Source organism: Choloepus didactylus, chromosome 10, assembly GCF_015220235.1.
Source record: "Choloepus didactylus isolate mChoDid1 chromosome 10, mChoDid1.pri, whole genome shotgun sequence".
Classification (NCBI taxonomy): domain Eukaryota; kingdom Metazoa; phylum Chordata; class Mammalia; order Pilosa; family Megalonychidae; genus Choloepus; species Choloepus didactylus.
In genome coordinates this window covers 88,470,382-88,492,165 of record NC_051316.1, presented here as the reverse complement: position 1 = coordinate 88,492,165, position 21,784 = coordinate 88,470,382, and the positions used below count along the sequence as shown (strand labels likewise).

Below are 21,784 nucleotides of genomic sequence, written 5' to 3'. Positions count from 1 at the left end.
TCTACCATAAGTTTTACCCTTGGGAAGACGGTTGCTGCAAAGGAGAGGCTAGGCCTCCCTGTATTTGTGCCTAAGAGTCTCCTCCTGAATGCCTCTTTGTTGCTCAGATGTGGCCCTCTCTCTCTGGCTAAGCCAACTTGAAAGGTGAAATCACTGCCCTCCCCCCTACGTGGGATCAGACACCCAGGGAAGTGAATCTTCCTGGCAACGTGGAATATGACTCCCAGGGAGGAATGTAGACCTGGCACCGTGGGACGGAGAACATCTTCTTGACCAAAAGGGGGATGTGAAAGGAAATGAAATAAGCTTCAGTGGCAGAGAGATTCCAAAAGGAGCCGAGAGGTCACTCTGGTGGGCACTCTTATGCACACTTTAGACAACCCTTTTTAGGTTCTAAAGAATTGGGGTAGCTGGTGGTGGATACCTGAAACTATCAAACTACAACCCAGAACCCATGAATCTCGAAGACAGTTGTATAAAAATGTAGCTTATGAGGGGTGACAATGGGATTGGGAAAGCCATAAGGACCAAACACCACTTTGTCTAGTTTATGGATGGATGTGTAGAAAAGTAGGGGAAGGAAACAAACAGACAAAGGTACCCAGTGTTCTTTTTTACTTCAATTGCTCTTTTTCACTCTAATTATTATTCTTGTTACTTTTGTGTGTGTGCTAATGAAGGTGTCAGGGATTGATTTAGGTGATGAATGTACAACTATGTAATGGTACTGTAAACAATCGAAAGTACAATTTGTTTTGTATGACTGCGTGGTATGTGAATATATCTCAATAAAATGATGATAAAAAAAAAAAAAAAAAAAAAAAAGAAAAGCAAAAGAATGATTAAAAGAAAAGCAAGAATAGTAGTTGTCTCCGAGGTGAGACAGGGGACAAGAAGGCTGCAATTGGAGAGGCTTTCACAAAGAGCTCTACGGTGCCGGTAATAGTCTATTTTTTAAGCTATTTGGTGGCTACACAGGTGTTCGTGTTATTAAACTTTACATATACATATATACTTTTCTACATATATTTAATAATACGTTGCTTTAAGCTTACTGAGCCCCTGTAAGGTGGAGGCACGATTTGTGGAAAGGTGAGATTCACTGTAGGGGGTCAGTCAGTAAGCCAGCTTTTTCAGTGGGAAATACCCCTGGATTGCTTTTCCCAAAGAGGGTTCAATTCCCTGCCTGGGGAGCATTAGCTGGTTGCTAGCCAGAGAAAAGTAGGGGAAGGAAGCTGATCATCTCACAGCTTGGTATATCAAATTTTATTTAATTTCTTCTTTTTCAGTCTCAAATTCAGCTCCACCCTCCACCATGCCTATTATTCTCAAATCAGGAAACTCTCAGATTCATTTTCTCCAGAGGACAAACCTGGGAATTTTGCAGGGGTCCCACTGAGAATGGCAATCACCTGCCTATGCAGAATGGAGAAAGGGACAGAGAGCCCAACCACTCAATATACAAACTTTCTACAATACACTTGTTTTCAGCCATACTCTTCATCTCCTGCCTTGCACAGTAATTGGTACCAGTAAGATGTAAACTTTTCTGGGGTTCTGCAGGGCAGGCACTTGCACCGCAACTTCCTCTACTCTGTTAAATTCATTATTTGTTCTCCATCTGTTAGGAAAATATTTATTAAAATGAAACAACATCTGCATTCCCAAATATACTTCAATAGGGATATCTCCTAGGTCACATTTTCAAACTCTCACAAGATTCTTTAAAATTCTGTGTCATTAATAGCTTATTTTCTATACCTCCGAGGGTCCAGTTCATGGTCCTTGGATCCAGTCACTAATTCCGGATGAATTCGCACATGCTCCATCATTGGCTAGAAGAGTTTGGATTGACAAATTATAAACAGCTGAATTTCTGTGATATATTCATACAATACAATATTATTTGACAATAAAAAGAAATGAAGTATTGATATATGCTAAAACATGGATGATCCTTGAAAATATGTTTAGTGAAAGAGGCCAGTCATAAAAGACCACATATTGTATGATACCTTTCGTATGTTCATATTCTGGAACTGTTCAGAATAGGAAAATCCATATAGAAATAAAGTAGATGGTTGGCTAGGGGAGTTAGAGGGGATGCATGAGGGGAAACAGGGAGTGCTTCTAATGGGTACAGTGTTTCTTTTTGGATATTCTAAAACTGGTTTCAGTACCTCTCTGTGACTATACTAAAAATCACTGAATTGCACACTTTAAATAAGTGAATTGTAGAGTATGTAAATTATATCTCAATAAAGCTATTACAAAAAAAAAAGTCTGAATTTCTTTTCAAAATTTCTCTGCCTACCACTTAGTCCAAAAAGTTATAAATAGAGACAGTCTAAACATTATTCTAATTGCCAAATAAAGAAGCGATTTTTTCATGCAATTTTATTGAGATATATTCACATACCATATAATCCATCCAAAGTACACAATCAATGAATGGCTCACAATGTCATCATAAAGTTGGGCATTCATTGCCACAACCAATTTTAGAACATTTTCATTACTCCAAAATAAAGAAAAATAAATAAATAAAAAAGAACAACCAAAACATCACATACCCCTTGTCCCCCACTAGTATTTATATATTTTTGTCTTTATTTTATTACTTATCTGCCCATACAATAGATAAAGGGAGTGTCAGTCACAAGGTTTTCACAATCACACAGTCACATGATAAAAGCTATATAGTTATACAATCATCATCAAGAATCAAATCTACTGGATTACAGTTCAACAGATTCAGGTGTATCCTCCTAGCTATTCTAATACACAAGAAACTAAAAAAGGATAGCTATATAATGCATAAGAATAACCTCCAGAATGACTGCTCAACTCTATTCGAAATCTCTTAGCCACTGAAACCTTATTTTGTTTCATTGAAAGAAGCAATTTTAATTTACCTTGACCACTTCTTCAAAAGTCTCCAAGTTTTCCTTCATACTATAGTGAGAACGTAGAAAGGAGACAAAGTTGCAAGGGTACATTCCATAAAGGCGATGAAAGAGAGCATAAACACTGGCATGGAGATGGACAAGATAGATTTCTGTCACATGGCCTTAAAAAGGGAAACATTTAGAGAAGATTCTTAGTTGAACACAAGATTGATGTGTACAAAACAGACGTTCATGCACAGCTGCCAGCATGACCTTTTATTTACATATACTCCCACCTACTCCAAACAAAGTTAAGTCAGAGGGTTTTTCTAAAATGCAAATCTGAACACACTAGACATTTCTATTTAAAACCCATCAATGGCTCTCTGTGGCCTTTGGATAAAATTCAGTTACTTAATGTGATCCATAAAAACTGATCTAATCTGTCTTCCTCCCAGCTATTCCCCAAAAAGGACCCCAAACATTCCCATAATACTAAACTATCTTTACAATGTTAGTCATCCTTCCTAAAGTTATACTTTTACTTCTCCATTGCCTAATTAAGTACAAGTTTCCTGAGGACAGGGACTGTTACTCACCTCTGTATCTTCAGTACCTTTTACTGTGCTTAGCACATAATACACATTCAAATATTTGAGAAACAAATTTGTGAAAACCTTTTAAAATCAGCTTTATAACTACAGAGTAAAAAATTTACCCAGAAATTAACTTAACAGAGGTACATATAATACCTACCGGGAGAAACTGAAAATTTAATCTAGCTTTACTTAGATCCAATGAAACCCTCATGTCTAAAGTATACATAAAAGCTCCTCTACAATAATGGACAGACCACTATTTACTCCCAAAGAAGATCCTGCTAAGTAAGCTGGCATCATACGGGCCTTGTACTCAGTTATTTAATCCTGTACATGGAGCCACAGTCTTCTGTTTCACAGGTCTTACACATTTCATCCTTTCAATATGAATATTCCATGCTGGTATTAACAAAAGATTACAAATTTCACATTCTTATAGCTTCTGAATCACTTGATAGAGCTGGGCTACCTGCTGTTATGGAAAACAACCCCACTGCATTTGAAACCAGAATGCTAACTTACGACATGTTGCGTTTTCCCTCCTCTTTCTACATATACAATGAACAGGCTCTCAGAACCAGAAGTCTGTGTTCTGTCACAACAGACCAGCAGAATAAGACAAAAATGTTCGGCAAGCTTAGTCCTATACAGCTACAATCAAGATTGAAGTTGTTTCTCAGTTTACCAGAAGTCAGGAAGTTTTACATCCTACCACTCAATTTCTCTCTGACAACTAATCTTTTTAGGTCAACAAATAAAGAAGGTATCTCAATAGTATGTATCTTATATGGGCCTACAGTGGAAGCACCCAAGACATTTCCTTATATGTATGGTGAAACCCTCCCATCTCAGCTATAATATTCTACATGTCCTTTCCTTACAACTCTGGCCTATTAATCAATAATGAAAACATTTGTTTAGAGAGTCAAACCTCACATGCTTGTACTAAGCCTATGTAAGCAGGAGCTGTCAGCACAATCAGAGTTGGGATTTTCTGCTTTCCCTACTTGGCACCATCTCCCCGTCTGCTACATCCACGGTCATCCCTCTGGAGGATGTATCAAGTAGAATACTCCCACTCAGAGTAGAAACTTTGTGAGACATATTTTCCACATCAAGATTTTAAAAATTTGCTTAGGTATCGGATAAATTAAGTTGTGGCTAATGTCATGTGAGTGGGAAGTTCTTTGCTTCTTTGATCAGCGGATGCTTGCCTCTGAGGTGCTATTGCCTAGAGGAATCAATCCCATCAAAAGACTGGTGACTTGTAAGTGGAAGAGAATATACATATAGTCAGTTACTTCTCCCAGGTTGCAGTCATGATCAAGAGTGCCATTCCACAATCTTTGGCTTTAGAACCAATACAATCTGAAGAACATTTTAACATCTGCTAATACTTTAGTAATAATCTTTTATACAAAGGTATTTTGTAGCAGGACCTTATGACTAAACTTATTGTGTTAAATTATTTAGAATTGTTGACTTTCAGAATGTTATTTTGTGCGACATTTTAAAATAGTAATGAATTGTGTTACTTTATATAAAAAAAAATAATAGTGAAAACATTTGCCTTGTTATGGTCTGACAGGTCTATAGAGAGATCTTTACCTGGTTTCTTCAGGCACCACGATGAAAGACGGCCAAAAATATCAAAGAAATCATGAAGGTGCTGTTTCCCTGACTGTGGAATCATTGGTAGCATAGTTATCAACACTAAAACTCCTGTTGTGAGGACTACTACATCAGTGTCAGTCTGCAGAAGAAAATGTCAAAGAAGAAGAAAAACCTGTCAGATACAGTATTAGGATCAGCACTATACAGTACATGAAGACATTCTATACAAGGAAATTGCAAATTGTAGGTTCACTCACATACTCATTTCCCTATCCCTAAAGACTGTAGAGGGACAATATTAAAATAGACTCAAAAGGAAAACTATTGAGAACTACCTCTACTTCAGCGAGTCTATGGGGACCATTTACCACATAACTATACAAACTCATCCAGGAGATGATTTTAAACCTGACTTGATGACTCTCATGTTCTAAACCTTAAGGATGCCCTATTTATAGCACTTAATGAAAGCATGAGAAATTGCTTTTCATCAGAACAAAGGAATGTTGCTCCATTTTCCTTCATTCAACCAAATCTTAAAATATTTACTTTTCATTAAGTCAATTTAAAAAAATCACTATACACTGATAAGTAATTCACTATTTTTTAAAAGGCTACAACAACAAATGCATATTTGGAGAAAAAATTAATACAGAACTAACAGGTCTCACTTTCACAGCAGTATTTACAGCTCAGCAGCAAATAAGAGAAGATACGGTGACTACAACCATGCCTACAGTTTAAACATCAAGTCAAATAACTTAGTCTAACTGAAGATACTTAATACCCAATGGATAACGAATCAACTCAGACTAGCTACAGGAGCTTACCTGACCTATAAATAAATCATGGATTTTTGCCAAGGAACTGAAATTCAGATTTCAGAAACAAGATATTAATCAAAAAGTTACCAATGCAGGATAAGACATCCACTAATCCTATTATGAAAGAAATCTACAAGTCTGGAAATAAAGTTTTAAACAGATTTAGTTTTCACACCAAGCCTTTTATTACAGTAGAAATATATGATAAGAAGAACATAACATATTGGTATGAGAATTGAGACTATATTACCAAGTAAATAATGAGTTCAAGCAAAAAGGACCAATCCCCAATTTCATTTATAATAAAATTCTAACTGAAAAGTTGGGTAATAGTCCATTTCTAATTTTCAAGGCTTACCCTTTTGGAAAAGATAAGTGATCTGAACTAAATGTTGTGCCTCAAAACTGGATAATACTCTCATCAATCTATTCATTTAAAAAAATTAAATTGTTAAAATTGTTCCTGTTTTCTCTCAACATTAAATGCACATTTTTATGATGCTCTGCCATTGTGACTCCTTGGGACCCACCTCTGGGGATAATAAAATACATAAACTCCAGTTGGCAGAGACAAAAATCAATTTGCATGATGCTGTACAGGTGAATCCAAAAGTACTACCATCCTGGAACAAATACTACTGGATATTTTCATGTCTCTGTGAGGTATAGGCAATTAACATTAACCACAATTTTCTTATTTTTATAGATAGGGAACAAATCCAGGAAATAAAACAGACAGGCATCTCAATAACAGAAAGACAAACAATCCAATTAAAAAATGGGCAAAAGACATGAACAGACATTTTTCTGAAGAGGAAATACAAATGGCTCAAAAGCATATGAAAAAATGCTCAACTTCACTGGCTATTAAGGAAATGCAAATCAAAACCACAATGAGATATCATCTCACACCCACCAGAATGGCCATTATCCAAAAAACAGAAAATGACAAGTGCTGGAGAGGATGTGGAGAAAGAGGCACACTTATTCATTGTTGGTGGGAATGTAGAATGGTGCAACTACTCTGGAAGACAGTATGGAGGTTCCTCAGGAAGCTAAACATAGATTTGCCATATGACCCAGCTATTCCATTGCTGGGTATATACTCAGAGGAACTGAAACTTAAGACACAAACAGACATTTGTAAACCAATGTTTATTGCAGCATTATTCACAATTGCCAAGAGATGGAAACAGCCCAAATGTCCATCAAAGGACGAGTGGATAAACAAACTGTGGTATATACACATGATGGAATATTATGCAGCTGTAAGACAGAACAAAGACATGGATCATGTAATAATGTGGATGAACCTTGAGGACATTATGTTGAGTGAAGTTAGCCAGAAACAAAAGGACAGATTCTGTATGGTCTCATTAATATGAACAGACATTAATGAACAAACTTTGGAAGTTAAAAGCTGACAACACAGGTGACCAGGAGATAGAAAGACAGCAGAGATCAGCCATTTGATGCTGAAGGACTACAGAATGTTTAGGATTGATTGCATAGATCCAGAAATAGATAGCATAATACTGTGTGATGGTAGCACGGTATTGTAAGTACACTGAACAAAGATGTCTGTGAGTAAAGCTGAAAGAGGTGGTATAGGAGAATGTATGACACCAGAGGTAAAGATAGTTGATAAAGACTGGGACTGTAAAACGTGGCAAAAACTGGAGTGGCCAATGACTTACTAAATATACAAATATAAAAAGGTTTTTGCATGTGGGAAAGCAAATGAATGTCAACCATGTAGAAATTTGAAAAAGGGATGGTATTCAGGAAAAAACATAATCAAAGCAAACTGGAGTCTATGGTCAACAGTAACATTGTAATATACCTTCATTAAATGTAACAAAGGCAATATGCCAATGCTAAATGTATATGAGAGGGGGATATAGGGGAGTAATATGGGATTCTTGGTAGTGGTGTTATTTGCTGTCCTTAGTAGTATATTGTATTGTATGACATGTTATTTTTCTTTTTATCATTTTTTCTTATTGCTAAAAAAAAAAAAAAAACAAAACAGACAGGACAAATAGCCTTAAGTATTTCGGCAAGCCACTATCAAATCTAACACCATAAAGTTCTATTTAGGATATGACTCCCTGTATAGAAAAATGCACTAAATTTAGGGGAAAAAAAAAAAAAAAAAAAAAAACCCACAATGTAACTCATTAGGCCATATATCAACAAACCTTTATTTATAGCTACAACCAGAACATGATATTTCTAAATGGTTAAAAGAGCCTTTAAGCAATTCTTCTATTAATCCAGCATACCTATTAGCTAAAGAAGAATTTAGAGACGGGGTTTCCCAAAAAAGAAATCAGCATATTTTTAATTGAGGAAAGACCAGACAATGATGAAATAAAAGAGGTTAGAAATAATGTATTTTGAACCAATCTGACAGAAATTTTACCATATTTGCTTGGACGAAAAACATTAAACAAAGTGATGCACTTGAGATCTTACTAAGTACCAATTCTGTACTACATTACACATGAGAAAAACCAAATGCTGAGATGTTTTTATATCTTTTTTTTTCAAGGCATACCATACTCCCTTGCCTAAACAGTGACAAGGCAGTTCCTTTGACATGTTTTTTTTTTAATGCAATTCTACTGAGATATAATCACATAACAATCATTCAAAGTGTACAATCAGTTGTTCAAAGTAATGTCATATAGTTTTGCTTTCATCACCACAATCAGACTTTGAACACTTTCATTATTCCAAAAAATAAAATGAAAATTAAAATAAAAAAGGATATCCAAAACATCCCATTCCCCTCCTCCCCCATTGTGCATTTATTTATTTTAATACAATTTGAGATAGTCACACACCCTATAGTCATCCACAGTGTACAATTATTTACAGCACTATCATACAGTTGTGCATTCATCACTAGAATCAATTTTTGAACCTTTTCCTTACTTCAAAATAAACATAAAAGCAAAAAAGAACACCTAAATCTTTCCATTCCCTCCATCCCACCCTATTCTTCATCTAATTTTGTCCCCCTTTTTCCACTCATCTGTCCATAAAGGATAAAGGGAGTGCGAGCCACAAGGTTTTCACAGTCACACAGTCACACTATGCAATCTACATAGTTATACAATTGTCTTCAAGAATCAAGGTCACTGGGTTGCAGTTTGACAGCTTCAGGTATCTCCCTCTAGCCATTCCAACACACTAAATACTAAAAGGTGTTATCTATATAGCACATAGGAATACTCTCCAGAGTGACTTCTCGACTCCATTTGAAGTCTCTCAGCCCCTGGAACCCTACTGTGCTTCATCTCTTTCCCCTTTTGGTCAAGAAGATCCTCTCAATCCCACAGTGCTGGGTCCAGGCTCATCTTCAGGAGTCATTTCCCACGTCGCCAGGGGGATTCACACCCCTGGGGGTCATGTCCCACATAGCAGGGAGGGTAGTGAGTTCACTTGCTGAGTGAGCTTAGAGAGAGAAGGGGCCACATCTGAGCAACAAAGAGGCTCTCGGTGGGGGGGGGGGGACTCCTAGGCACAATTGTAAGTGGGCTAAACCTCTCCCTTGTAGCAACTAGCCTCACAGGGGAAGGCCCCCACATTGAGGGCTCAGCCCACTGAATTGGCAGTCCTCAGCGTTTGCGGGAAAATAAGCAATAGCCCAGGTGGGGAAGCCCAACACTTCTACGTTTCTCCCCAACTCCTCGGGGAGGGATCCCGCAAATAAACTTATACTCTCTGCCCATATCACTCCGGGATGTGTTGGGATTTCACCCCAGCCTGTATAAACTCACCAAACCCCACTTCCCATTCATCACTCCCTGCACCTATGGTGTTCAAACAAACTGATCATACAAGTTAGATTATCTAGTGAGCTACAGAAAATATAGACCTGCACCAGATAAGCATCTCCTCCATTGGTCTCACACATAAGTTGTAGTTTTAAAACCCAGTCAGTGAAAGAGTTAATTTTAAAAGAAAAGAAAAGAAAAGAAAAACATATGCAGAGCCACTCTGGGGAGCTGGTGGAGAATGCAGGGGTACTGGGCTTCCCCACCTTGATGGCTGCTAATGTGCTCACAGACACAGGGCTGGTGGTTTGATGGGCTGAGCCCTCTACCACAGGACTTGCCCTTGGGAAGACTGTTGCTGCAAAGGAGAGGCTAGGCCTCCCTATAACTGTGCCTAAGAGCCTCCTCCCGAATGCCTCTTTGTTGCTCAGATGTGGCCCTCTCTCTCTAGCTAAGCCAACTTGAAAGGTGAAATCACTGCCCTCCCCCGTACAAGGGATCTGACACCCAGGGGAGTAAATCTTCCTGACAATGTGGAATATGACTCCCGGGGAGGAATCTAGACCCGGCATCCTGGATGGAGAACATCTACCTGATCAAAAGGGGGATGTGAAAGGAAATGAAACAATCTTCAGTGGCAGAGAGATTCCAAACGAAGCCAAGAGGTCACTCTGGTGGGCACTCTTACACACAATATAGACAACTCTTTTTAAGTTCTAATGAATTGGAACAGCTAGCAGTAAATATCTGAAACTATCAAACTATAACCCAGAACCCCTGAATCTCAAAGACAATTGTATAAAAATGTATCTTATGAGGGGTGACAATGTGATTGGGAAAGCCATGAAAACCATACTCCCCTTTGTCTAGTTTATGGATGGATGAGTAGAAAAATGAGGACAAAAAGAAAAAAAAAAAAAAAAGGCACCCAGTGTTCTTTTTCACTTCAATTGTTCTTTTTCACTTTAATTTTTATTTTCATTATTTTTGTGTGTGTAGTAATGAAAATGTTCAAAAATTAATTTTAGTGATGAATGCACAACTATATAATGGTACTGTGAACAACTGAATGTATGCTTTGTATGACTGCATGGTATGTGAACATATCTCAATTAAACTGAATTTAAAAAAAACCCAGTCAGTATTGTCCTTTACCCTTGGGCTTGATTTGCGTTAGTCCTAACCAGATCCTCTTCGTTCATATCTCTAATTAAAGTCTGAATTCTTTTTCAGCTCTTTCAACAGTTGCCATATTGGGTAATACTGACATTCACAGCTGCCAAGTTCTAGCTCAGAGTTTCATGTGTCACACAGATATCCAAAGTTCCAGAGACCAACCAGGTTATACACAAGAAACTCAGCATCCCTTTGAGATGTTTTTAAACTCTAAAATTTAAAATCTAGTTTGCTGGCTTTAAGTTACTCCAAATTTCAGAAGCATATTCATAAAAACAGTTTTATTCAAATCCTTACAAACATCCTACCTTGAGACATTTTAGTAAAGAAGGCAAAAGAGGTGCTTGAGAGAGCTTATGCTTCCAAGATGGTTGCAGTCTTATTACATGCCCCAATAACGAGAGGATGCGTAAACGAGTGGCAGCTTTGCCCACATATTCATTAATTTTGTCCAAGAGGTGCTGAAAATTTAAAAGAACAAGGGAAATCCTTGTATGAATGTATGAAGTTAACACAAATAAAAAGAGTAATCCAGTTTCTCAAGTCTTTCCTTTGATGTAAAGCAAGGGTGATGGGTAGAGATCAAATTCAATATTTTTTTAAATCATGTTAGCAAACAAAATATTTCTACACTGGGACTGAGAGTTGGCAGCCAGTTTGCAATCCTTAAAAAAAGACTCCCACAATACAAGTCTGCAAGAGTCTCCTTTGTAGCCCCTCTTTCTGAAATAAGACACTTATAATAACTACAGCAGCCCATGGCAGCCTGCTGAAGCTGTGAGGGGATACAGCTGGAAGCAGCTACTTATAGTAGCCCAACTTATAGTTTGGCCCCAAATATAAATCAGGTATTTGAAGAAGTTAAATTTCAGCCCAAAGTCAAAAAATACAAGATTAGTTGAAAGGTATACAATGGCAAGGTCTTCAAATTCTAGTGAAGTCGTGCTCATATACAAACTCAATTTAACCAAAGTCTGCAATTATCAAAGCTTTCTTAGCTGTTCACCAAAATTAAAAGTTAAAAAACAAAAACAAAGGAGTCCTCCAAGTAATTGGTGCTGGGAAACAGAACTGAAGAATGTCACTATTTATTTGCATTTACAGATTTCCCCTTATTGAAAAAAAGTCTAAAAATCCTATTCAAAGAATGGGTTTAAAGATGGATATTTTGTGGGGTCAAAGTGTCACTGTAAATATCATATTAGATTAAAGGATTTCTTTAAACAACAAGACCCTAAGAAGCCTCTGAAATAAGTTATATTCGGTAAACTTTTCAGGAAACATGGGTCTTGCAAATTATTTTTATATGTACTATAGCTGTAATTTGGTTACAATGTCATGCATGGAATAGAGAAGATGAAGGAATAAGCTCTGGACAAACTGTGCAGTAGATTTGTTTAGGCGTTGTTACACTCCTCTACTATGTATTTCATCAGTTACCTTATCATGTGGCTCTTGCAATGTAGTCAGGATGTGCAAAACTGGCTGAGAATTGGTTTCCAGGTAATAATCCACCAAGGTGTTTACAAGCATAGGACCGCGGTCTAAATAAAGAGAAGGGCAGTTCATAATATTTATTTCCTCTATCATTCTAAATTTACCTCAAACGTTTCTGACACAAAAACCACAAAATGTTTCTTTTTATGCTACCCAGACATATTTAACATCATATTTCTTCCTCAAATTTATTTAGGTTTAACAACAAAAAAATTCCAAGCTTATTTGCCTAAATATCCATAAAAGCAGATGAAATGCTATCTTTTTTTATTGCTGTTTTTAATTGCAAAAACTAATCTATGTCTACTGTTAAAAATTCAGACTACATATAAATACATAATATAAAAGTGAAAGTTCCCCATACCGTATATCTGCCTCTCAAACCACTCTTCAGAGTTAAAAACCCTTAAGTTTAGCTATATTTTGTTCCAAACCTTTTTACTGCACACACACACACACACACACATCCATGTCCATTTATACATAGTTTGGGTGTATGTGTGTGCTTTCACTTCACTATGTGTTGTAGACAGCTTCCCATGTCAGTACATAGGACTGACCGCCTAGTGTGCCACTGTTTGGCTACACATAATTAATTTAACAATTTGCCTACTAAAAGATATTTAGGTTTTTCCAATTTTTCACTATTTTCCATTCAAGGCTATAATGAAGTCCAGATTCTTCTAAGTGGACCAAATGGTACGTGGTTTTAAATTGATGATAGATATTCCAAAATGGCTGAACACCAATTTAAACTCATGCTAACAGGAACCATTTCTTCTATCACTGTCTGATTTTTGCCAATCTGATAAGCAAAAAAGAGTACTATATAAATTTATATTTCTCTGTTTTAAAGAGGTGCTAAGCATTTTCATATTAAAAACCATTTGCATTATTTACGGATAACATGATATATCTGGGATTTGCTTTAAAATACTCAGGATGCATACAAGTCAGAAAGGATAAAGAGAACAAGAACTGCCAAAACTTTGCAGCTGAGTTCATAGCATTTGTTATATGATTCATTTCTGTGTGTATATATTTATTTCCTTAACTAAAGTTTAACACATACACATATATATTGAATCCACCAATGCATGCTCTTTTTTGGTGGTTTTAAAGACTTTCTTTAGAAGATGAAAACTCAAAGTTATTAGCAGAACACTACTCACCTCTAGGTCAATCTCTTCTGATTAGCAAATAAGCCAAAAATGATATTATTTTGCTTACCAGAGTTGAGGTTCTCCTTAAAGACAGCTATTATATCATCTAGCACACCCAGCATGGAGGAATCCAGCATGGAGAGGAGCGCCCCAACATTTGTTTGTTGGGCCATTATCTTACATGAATGTGCTTATGCCAGTTCCAGTACATGTATTAAAGACTCCAAAGGTTCTTCATTGGTGCCGCTACCAGACTGAAAGAAAAGGGAAAACTAACAATATGATCAAATGTTTTTCCCCACAAAAAAAAATACCTGTAAGACAAACCAGAAAATGTGTTACATGCAGTGAAAAGTTTGACTAGAGCTTTGTTAATGAAAGAAGCTAGGATGTGTGAATAATTCTATCATTGACAAATTTATGAAGTAAGATGAGTTCTATTGAATAAAACAATCATAAAAATGAAAAAAACTGAAAAACTTGATACCAGTCAGAACTGATCAACAAAACAACTTAATAAAGGACCAAACCTAAGTTTTATTTCTACTTCTGATTCTACCTTGTTTATGTTTCAAATCATTGATCTGAGAAGCAGATGAACTGTTTTCAGAAAAAGAATTAAAAACAGACTATTTTCTTCTTGACAATTCCATCAACATCTAAAAGTTAGTATAGCTGGTTAGATACAAGTTCATAATTCCTTGTTTGAACCAGGAATCATTTCTCTATTTTTAGAGTACACTCTTCATCCTAGACATCTACCTCACATCCAAATGTTATTGGTTACAAGGGAAGTAGTAATGGACATGGACCATCAGGGCAAACCTTGCACCCTTCAAAAACTCATTTCTTTACGGTGGAGCAGTTGCCTTCTCTACATGTACAAAAACAGCTCAGTCCCCAGGTGTCACTATACACATTTATAAGTATTTCTCCCCACTTTGGTTTCCAAGGCTGTCTTTTTTCTTTTAAAGTAATAACAGCTACCATTTATTAGACACTGAGCACCTTCTACAAACACTGCCTCATGTAATCCACATACACGTGATTGATAATTTTGTCCCCATTTTACAGGGAGGGAAAAGAAATCAAGCCATTTGCCCAAAGTCACAAAGCTAGCAAGAGAGAAAACGGGCAGGGGTGGAGGGTGGGGTAGAGGAGGATTGACATTTGAACCCAGATCTGCTGGACTCGAAAGATGCATGCCCTTAAATGTGACATGTGGCTTTGATCCTCAGGGCAACTGGGTGAAAATCAAGTAAGCATGTATTATCCTTATTATACAATGAGAATACAGAAACCAAAATGGGTAAATGGCTATGTCAATTCACATGGGAGAGTAGAACTTACGTGGTTCAACTCCCAGGTCAATGTCTAAGGATGTCATTTCCAACCAAATTAAAATGTATTTCCATTGCTTTTCTTTGAATAGGCTAAATTAGTAGTTCTGAAGCTTTAGTGTGTTTCAAAACCACCTGAGATACTTGTTAGAAGCACAATTTCATGGACCCATCCCATAACTGAATTTTGGGCTCAGGAATCTATATTTTACCAAGCATCCCAGGTGATTCTTTCACAGGTGACAAACAAACCCTGTTTGAGAAGCACTATGCTAAAGAAAAATCCAGCTAAAGAGTTAAAATCCTCCCGTAAGGATGTCAAATTTAAATTAGCAATGACCCCAGAGACTTCTGGGTATTAACTTACTATAACCTTGTTTAATTACAACCTGGTAACATTCAATGATTTAGCTCTTGGTGAATCAAAAATTGATTAGCTTTAGAAAACTTTTAAAATGTCTAAATGAATTCTCGACATCAAATCATGATGTAGGAAGTTGCAGGTTCATAGCTATAAATATAAATGTAAAGGTAAATCACAAAGGAAGTCTATTTCAAAGAGCTCAGAATGAGACACTCTAACTGAAAAAATTCTGTTTTAAAAGTTTAAAAATGAAAATTGAAACAAATTTCACTTTTTTGTGAGTTGAATTAAATTAAACTTATAAATGAAGATAATGCCAACCTGTCAGGGTTTATTGCTCATTAAAAAGATTAAATGAGATAATGAGATAAGCACTTAACACAAGTACCTGGAACAAATAAACCCTCACTGAATAATACATATAGTTTATAAAGAATACTAGTAAAGTCACTTTCAAAATGAATTTTTAATAGTACATTTATTTAGATAATCCCCATATTCATTTCTACTTCAGATAATTCACAAATAATTCTCAATTAGTGATAAAGAATACAGTTTAGGAATATAAAAGTATTTTGTCCGTATAAGTTTTGTTTTGTTTCAATAAAATTGTTACTTACCTAATCTCAGTCTAGTGAGACTTTCGAGTTTGTCTTTTGTGTATTCAGAAGACAATATTTTAGATCTGGTCCTCTAAATGCAGGCAGCCCCAGAGCATAGAGTGACATGAGCTAAATTCTAAACAAAGATGGCATCTATCCAGTCAACTTGGCAGTAGTCAGGGCCGGCCAACAAGCTTGGGCTACCTAGCTTGTTTTTCAGTTTGTAAATTTAATTTAGGTGTAAAAGTCTGATTTCTAGGGCTACTCTTTCTAAATGCTTTAAAGAAGGCAAGAATAGCATTGGAATACTTTTGGCAACAAGCTTTTCTTTTTGGTTCTAAAATTCTTTTTAACCATATTTTTAATCCCCAGGAAAAAAATATATAAACCTTGTGATTCATGTGAGATTCATTGTATAAGTGACCCAAGTTCAAGTGTTTTTCATATTCTAAAAAGCCCTCAATGAAAGTAAAATCACAAGCTTTTGGAAATCAGTCACCTGACCGTAATAGCTCTTTTTAAATTCACTCAAATGTATCTTGTGGGTCTACTAAATACAGGGTGCTAAGAAACAAATGCAATGAAGATCTAGTGATCTAGTAGAAAATATGTGCTCTAGTAGAAAAAACGGACATGGCCTCATGGACACACAAAGGAGACAAATAATCAACATGATACGGATTCAGTGGTGGTGGTAGTGGTGGTGGGTGAGATGTATACGTGTTAAACACACTACAGACTATGGAACACTGGCTGGGAAAGGTAACACAAAGGTTAGTACCGCAGGCACACTGAAACATCCACTTAAGCCACAGAAGTCTTTCTAGTCAGACATTACCATTTCGGAATAAGCCAAGCATAGAAAATACAAGAGAAGCTCAAAGAATATTCCTATATTTATGTACCCTACATGCCAAAGCAACATTCCATTCAGCTTAATATTATCTCAGTGGCTACTTGCCACAGTACAGCGTTATAGATGACACCAATTATATTAGGGAGCCATGATTTGAATTCTCTTTCAACACCCACTCCCCACCTCAAAACCTGTTGACTTCCAGATCTTCCAGATCTCAGTCTTCCAGATCTCAGAAAAAAGGCACTGCCATCAGCCTCCTAGCTAAAGTAAACCATCAAGCTGACACCCTAGACTTTTCCTTCACTCCCACCCCATGTCTAACCCATCAACAAACACATTCATTTCACTATCACCTTTGCTTTCATCCTAGTCCAAGACCCCATTTCTCTCACTACTCTTCCTGCTTGCATTCCTGCTCCTCTACAATTCATTTGCCACCAAACCACCATAAGAAACTTTTAAATATGGAAATCAGAATCTATCATTTCCCCTGTTTAAAATCATCCAATGGCTTCCCATGGAGCAATTAAGAGCCAAATTCATGAGAATGGTCTACAATAACTCCACATGATCTGGCCATTTATTCATCCCCAACTTCCCATCTCATACCACTCCATCTCTTCATTTCTCTACTCTAGTTTCACTTTTCTTAAAACATGAAAACTGGTTCTTGCTCAAGGTCTTTGTACTTGCTGTTCCCACAATACACAGACTACTCTTCTACTACATCTTTGCTTAACCGACTGTCTCTCTTTCAGGTCAAAATGTTGCCATCTCTGGGAACCCTCCTCTGACCACTCAATCTAAAGCAGCATAAATCTTTTGAATAAAAGATACTTTCTAATTCACAAGGACCCTAGGACCAAGTTAAAACTCTGTGACTGGTAATGAGATTTTATCACAGAACAACATGAATGATTTCAAAAAAGCACACAAAGTAGGGATTTAGTGAAGCTCAGTTTCAGCCTCTGTTCTTGGTCAAATCTAGTACTGGGCTTTTGGCCTTGGTCTTCAGAAGGTTAAAAAGTTGAAGAGTCAACTGTCTACCTGGCATTTCTGGAATCCCTTGATCTTGAGTGTGTGATCAATAACTATATATTGATGTAGTTACCATTATATCTAATCTTTATGACATCAATAATGTGAAAAGGCATGAATTTAGAAATACTGTTAAAATATGAATATTCATTTCAAATGAATGTAAAACATTCTAGATGAAACATCCAAGTGAAATTCTCCCTTTGTATTTTATAAGTTGAAATTTGTCAATTAAATAGAAATGTATATTATTATAAAAATAAAATCTTCAATTAATGATGATTAATTGTTCAGACAATTAAGAACTTCCAAATAATTAGATATATTGCCTAATAATATGAATATTAAAAGAGTATATTAGGGAGGTGGGGCAAGATGGTGGCATAGAGAGGTGTGGAATTTAGTTGGTCCTCTAGAGCAACTAGTAAATAACCAGGAACAACTAGTAAATAGTCTGGAACAACTGCTGGGGGACATCTGTGACTGGACACACATCATACACCAGCCTGGAATGGGTGGAATGGCTGAGATTGCAGCATAGAACTGTAAGTAAAGCCCCCCAAACTGTGGAGCTGGCACTCCTCCCCCACTGGCATGGCAGGCTGAGCTAAACACTTCCCTGTGGAAAAAAGAAGCAGGTTACCTGGAGCAAGGGAAAGTAACTCAACCAAGCTCCAACTGTGGATTTAATTAACAAATATGGATTACTGAATAAAGCTACAACCACAGATAAACCTGGGAGCAAGCAGGAAAGGAACCTGTGGTTCCTCCCGGCAGAGGAGGTAGGGCTGATGGAAAAAAAAATACATAAATAAATAAAAACAGAGGCTTTTGGAGATGGCTGAGCTCAGAATACGGGAAAACAGCCATGTCTCAAGAAAAGAGGCACAGAGAACCAGGTACCAACACTGGTCGACCGGCAAAACTGGGGGGCTGGGGACTGGCTCTGAAAAGGGGCTTTCTCTCTTTTTTCTTTTTTTCCTCTCATTCTAAGTAGCTCATTATAGAAAGCCTTGGGCATTTTCAATTGTCAGTACCGACCCAGGCAAGGGTGGAGTTAAAAGAGTCAGAGAGACAAAGGAGGAATTCAAGTGTAGAAGATAACTCCCCAAAGGGTATATCTTCCCTAAGAAAAGTGGGGTTGGCCCAGCTCAAGAGGCTGCCCTCTCTCAGAGAATTCAGACCCCAAGGCCTGGGATGGGGTGGGGGACCAGAAACAACTTAAGCTTGGCTTCTGACACCCTCAGCCCCTGGCCAGGACAGGGTCCTTGAGAATTAAAAGCACCACACCTCTTTACACCACTGCAAGCACCACCTGCTGGGCAGGATATGAAAAGCACAGAGTCTAGAGGCCTCACAGGAAAATCTGACAATCATCTCAGTCTTACCCTTAGGAAAACCTGGGACCGTCTGGTGTGGGAAAATCTGATTGGGGTAATCAAAGAAACCAGAAGCCTAGACAACAAAAAAATTACAAATCACACTAGGAAAAATGAAGATACAGCCCAGTCAAAGGAACAAACTTACACTTCAACTGAGATACAGGAATTGAAACAACTAATTATTAATCAAACAAATCTCCTAAATCAATTCAAAAATCAAATCAGTGAATTGAGGCAAGATACGGCAAAAGAGATGAAGGCTATAAAGAAGACATTGGCAAACATAAGAAAGAACTCAAAAGTTTGAAAAAACAACTAGCAAAACTTATGGGAATGAAAGGCACAATACAAGGGATGGGAAAAAAAAAAAAAAAAAACCAGTGGAGACATACAACAGCAGATTTGAAGAGGCAGAAGAAAAGAGTCAAAAACTGGAGGACAGGACATCTGAAATCCTACACACAAAAGAACAGATAGGGAAAAGAATGGAAAAATATAAACAGTGTCTCAGGGAATTGAATTACAACATGAAGCACATGAATGTATGTGTCATGGGAGTCCCAGAAGGAGAAGAGAAGGGGAAAGGGGTAGAAAGAATAATGGAGGAAATAATCACTGAAAATTTCCCATCTCTTATGAAAGACATAAAATTACAAATCCAAGAAGCGCAGTGTATCCCAAACAGAATAGATCCTAACAGACCTACGCCAAGACACTTGATCAGATTATCAAATGTCAAAGACAAAGAGAGAATTCTGAAAGCAGAAAGAGAAAAGCGATCCATCACGTACAAGGGAAGCTCAATAACACTATGTGCGGATTTCTCAGTAGAAACCATGGAGGCAAGAAAGCAGTGGTATGATATATTTAAGATACTGAAAGACAAAAACTGCCAACCAAGAATGCTATATCTGGCAAAACAGTGCTTCAAAAATGAGTGAGAGCTTAAAATATTCTCAGACAAACAGGCATTGAGAGAGTTTGTGAACAAGATACCTACTCTACAGGAAATACTAAAGGGAGCACTACAGACAGACAGGAAAAGACAGGAGAGAGAGGACTGGAGCACAATATTGGGTGGTGGTAGCTCACTAATGTCAGTACACTGAACAAAGATGACTGTGGGTACAGTTGAAAGAGGAAGGTGAAGGGCATGTAGGACACCAGAAGGAAAGACAGACGATAAAGACTGGGACTGTATAACTTAGTGAACCCTAGAGTGGTCAATGACTGTGATTAAAAGTACAAATATGTTTTTACATGAAGGAGAACAAATGAATGTCATCTTTGCAAGGTGTTAAAAATGGGGCGGTATTGGGGAAAAATATTATCAATGCAAACTAGAGTATACAGCTAACAGCAACATTGTAATTTGCTTACATTAACTGTAACAAAGGCAAAATACCAAAGCTAAATGTCTGCAAGAGGGAGACACAAGGGAGGCGTATGGAATTCTTGGCATTGTCTGACTTTTTAAATTATATTTTAATTTTTATTTTGTTACTTTTTAGTTGTCTCTTTTTTCCTTTTTTCTTTTTACTTTTTTCTCCTCTTCCTCTTTCTTTGTGGAAGAAATGGAAATATCCTTATATAGATAGTGGTGGTGAATGCATAACTACATGATTATACAGGGAACCAGTGATTGCTTCCTTAGGATGGAATGTATGGTGTGTGAATAAAACCATCTAAAAAATAAACAGAGGGATACAGGTCCTGGAGAAAATGCAGAGAAAGGAATGTACCTAATCACCAATTGTGCAGTCCATCTGGAGCGCAGTGTGGTAGTTCCACAGGAAGCTAGGCATGGGGTTGCCATATGGTCCTGCAACTTGGTTACTGGGTATATACTTGGAAGAACTGAAAAGAGGGTCATGAATGGACATTTGCACAGTGGGATTTATGGTGTAAGTATTCACGATTTGCAGCGGACAGGGATGGCCTAAGGGTACACAGATGATGAATGGAATGGCAAACTGTGGTGTATACATACAATGGAATATTGAGCTGCTACAAGAAGGAGTGAATTTGTGAGATGAATGGACATTGAGGACAGTATGTTGACTGAAATAAACCAGAAATGAAAAGAAAAACATTATAATAATAATCCATTACACTAATACGGATTAACTATAATGTGCAAACTCTGAGAATTGAGTCTGAGAGCACAGGTTATCAGGCGAAGGCTTATTGTAAAGATTCCCAGATTGTAAGCTCTTACAGCAGTTACATCTGTTTCTGAGTTGTAATGGTTATTTCTTAATTCTGAGATGCTGAGCTCTTTGTGTATAACCTGGTCGGTCCCTGGAACTTTGGATATCTGTGTGACACCTAAGACTCAGAACCAGAGTCTGGCAGCTAAGAATGTCAGCATTAACCCATACAGCAAATGTTAAGGAGTCTGAAAAAAGAGATCAGACTTCAATTAGAGATATGAATGAAATAGACTTGTTTAGGACTAAGGTAAATCAGACTAAAGGGTAAAGGATGATATTGACAGTGTTTTTAAAACTTCAACTTCTGTGTGAGACTAAAGGAAGAGATGTTTATTAGGTGCAAAATCTATATATTTTAGTAACACACTATATAATTTAACTTGTATGGTCATTTTATTCAAATAACATAATTACATGGAACATTGAATAGGGAGTGAAAT

At 37.1% G+C, this 21,784-nt stretch overlaps 1 protein-coding gene across 4 annotated transcripts in view; it reads right to left on the bottom strand.

Moving 5' to 3' along the window:
- Nucleotides 1-21,784, bottom strand: part of TSC1 (TSC complex subunit 1) — a 108,592-nt gene that overhangs the window by 44,464 nt on the left and 42,344 nt on the right. For all 4 annotated transcript variants that reach the window (XM_037851202.1, XM_037851203.1, XM_037851201.1 and 1 more), the window contains 6 exons: nucleotides 13,614-13,800; nucleotides 12,327-12,430; nucleotides 11,195-11,347; nucleotides 5,096-5,240; nucleotides 2,916-3,070; nucleotides 1,762-1,835 (listed from right to left, as the gene is read on the bottom strand). In XM_037851202.1, the coding sequence (XP_037707130.1) occupies nucleotides 1,762-1,835; nucleotides 2,916-3,070; nucleotides 5,096-5,240; nucleotides 11,195-11,347; nucleotides 12,327-12,430; nucleotides 13,614-13,719 (737 nt within the window). In that variant the 5' untranslated portion in view covers nucleotides 13,720-13,800. The remainder of the gene's footprint in view (nucleotides 1-1,761; nucleotides 1,836-2,915; nucleotides 3,071-5,095; nucleotides 5,241-11,194; nucleotides 11,348-12,326; nucleotides 12,431-13,613; nucleotides 13,801-21,784) is intronic.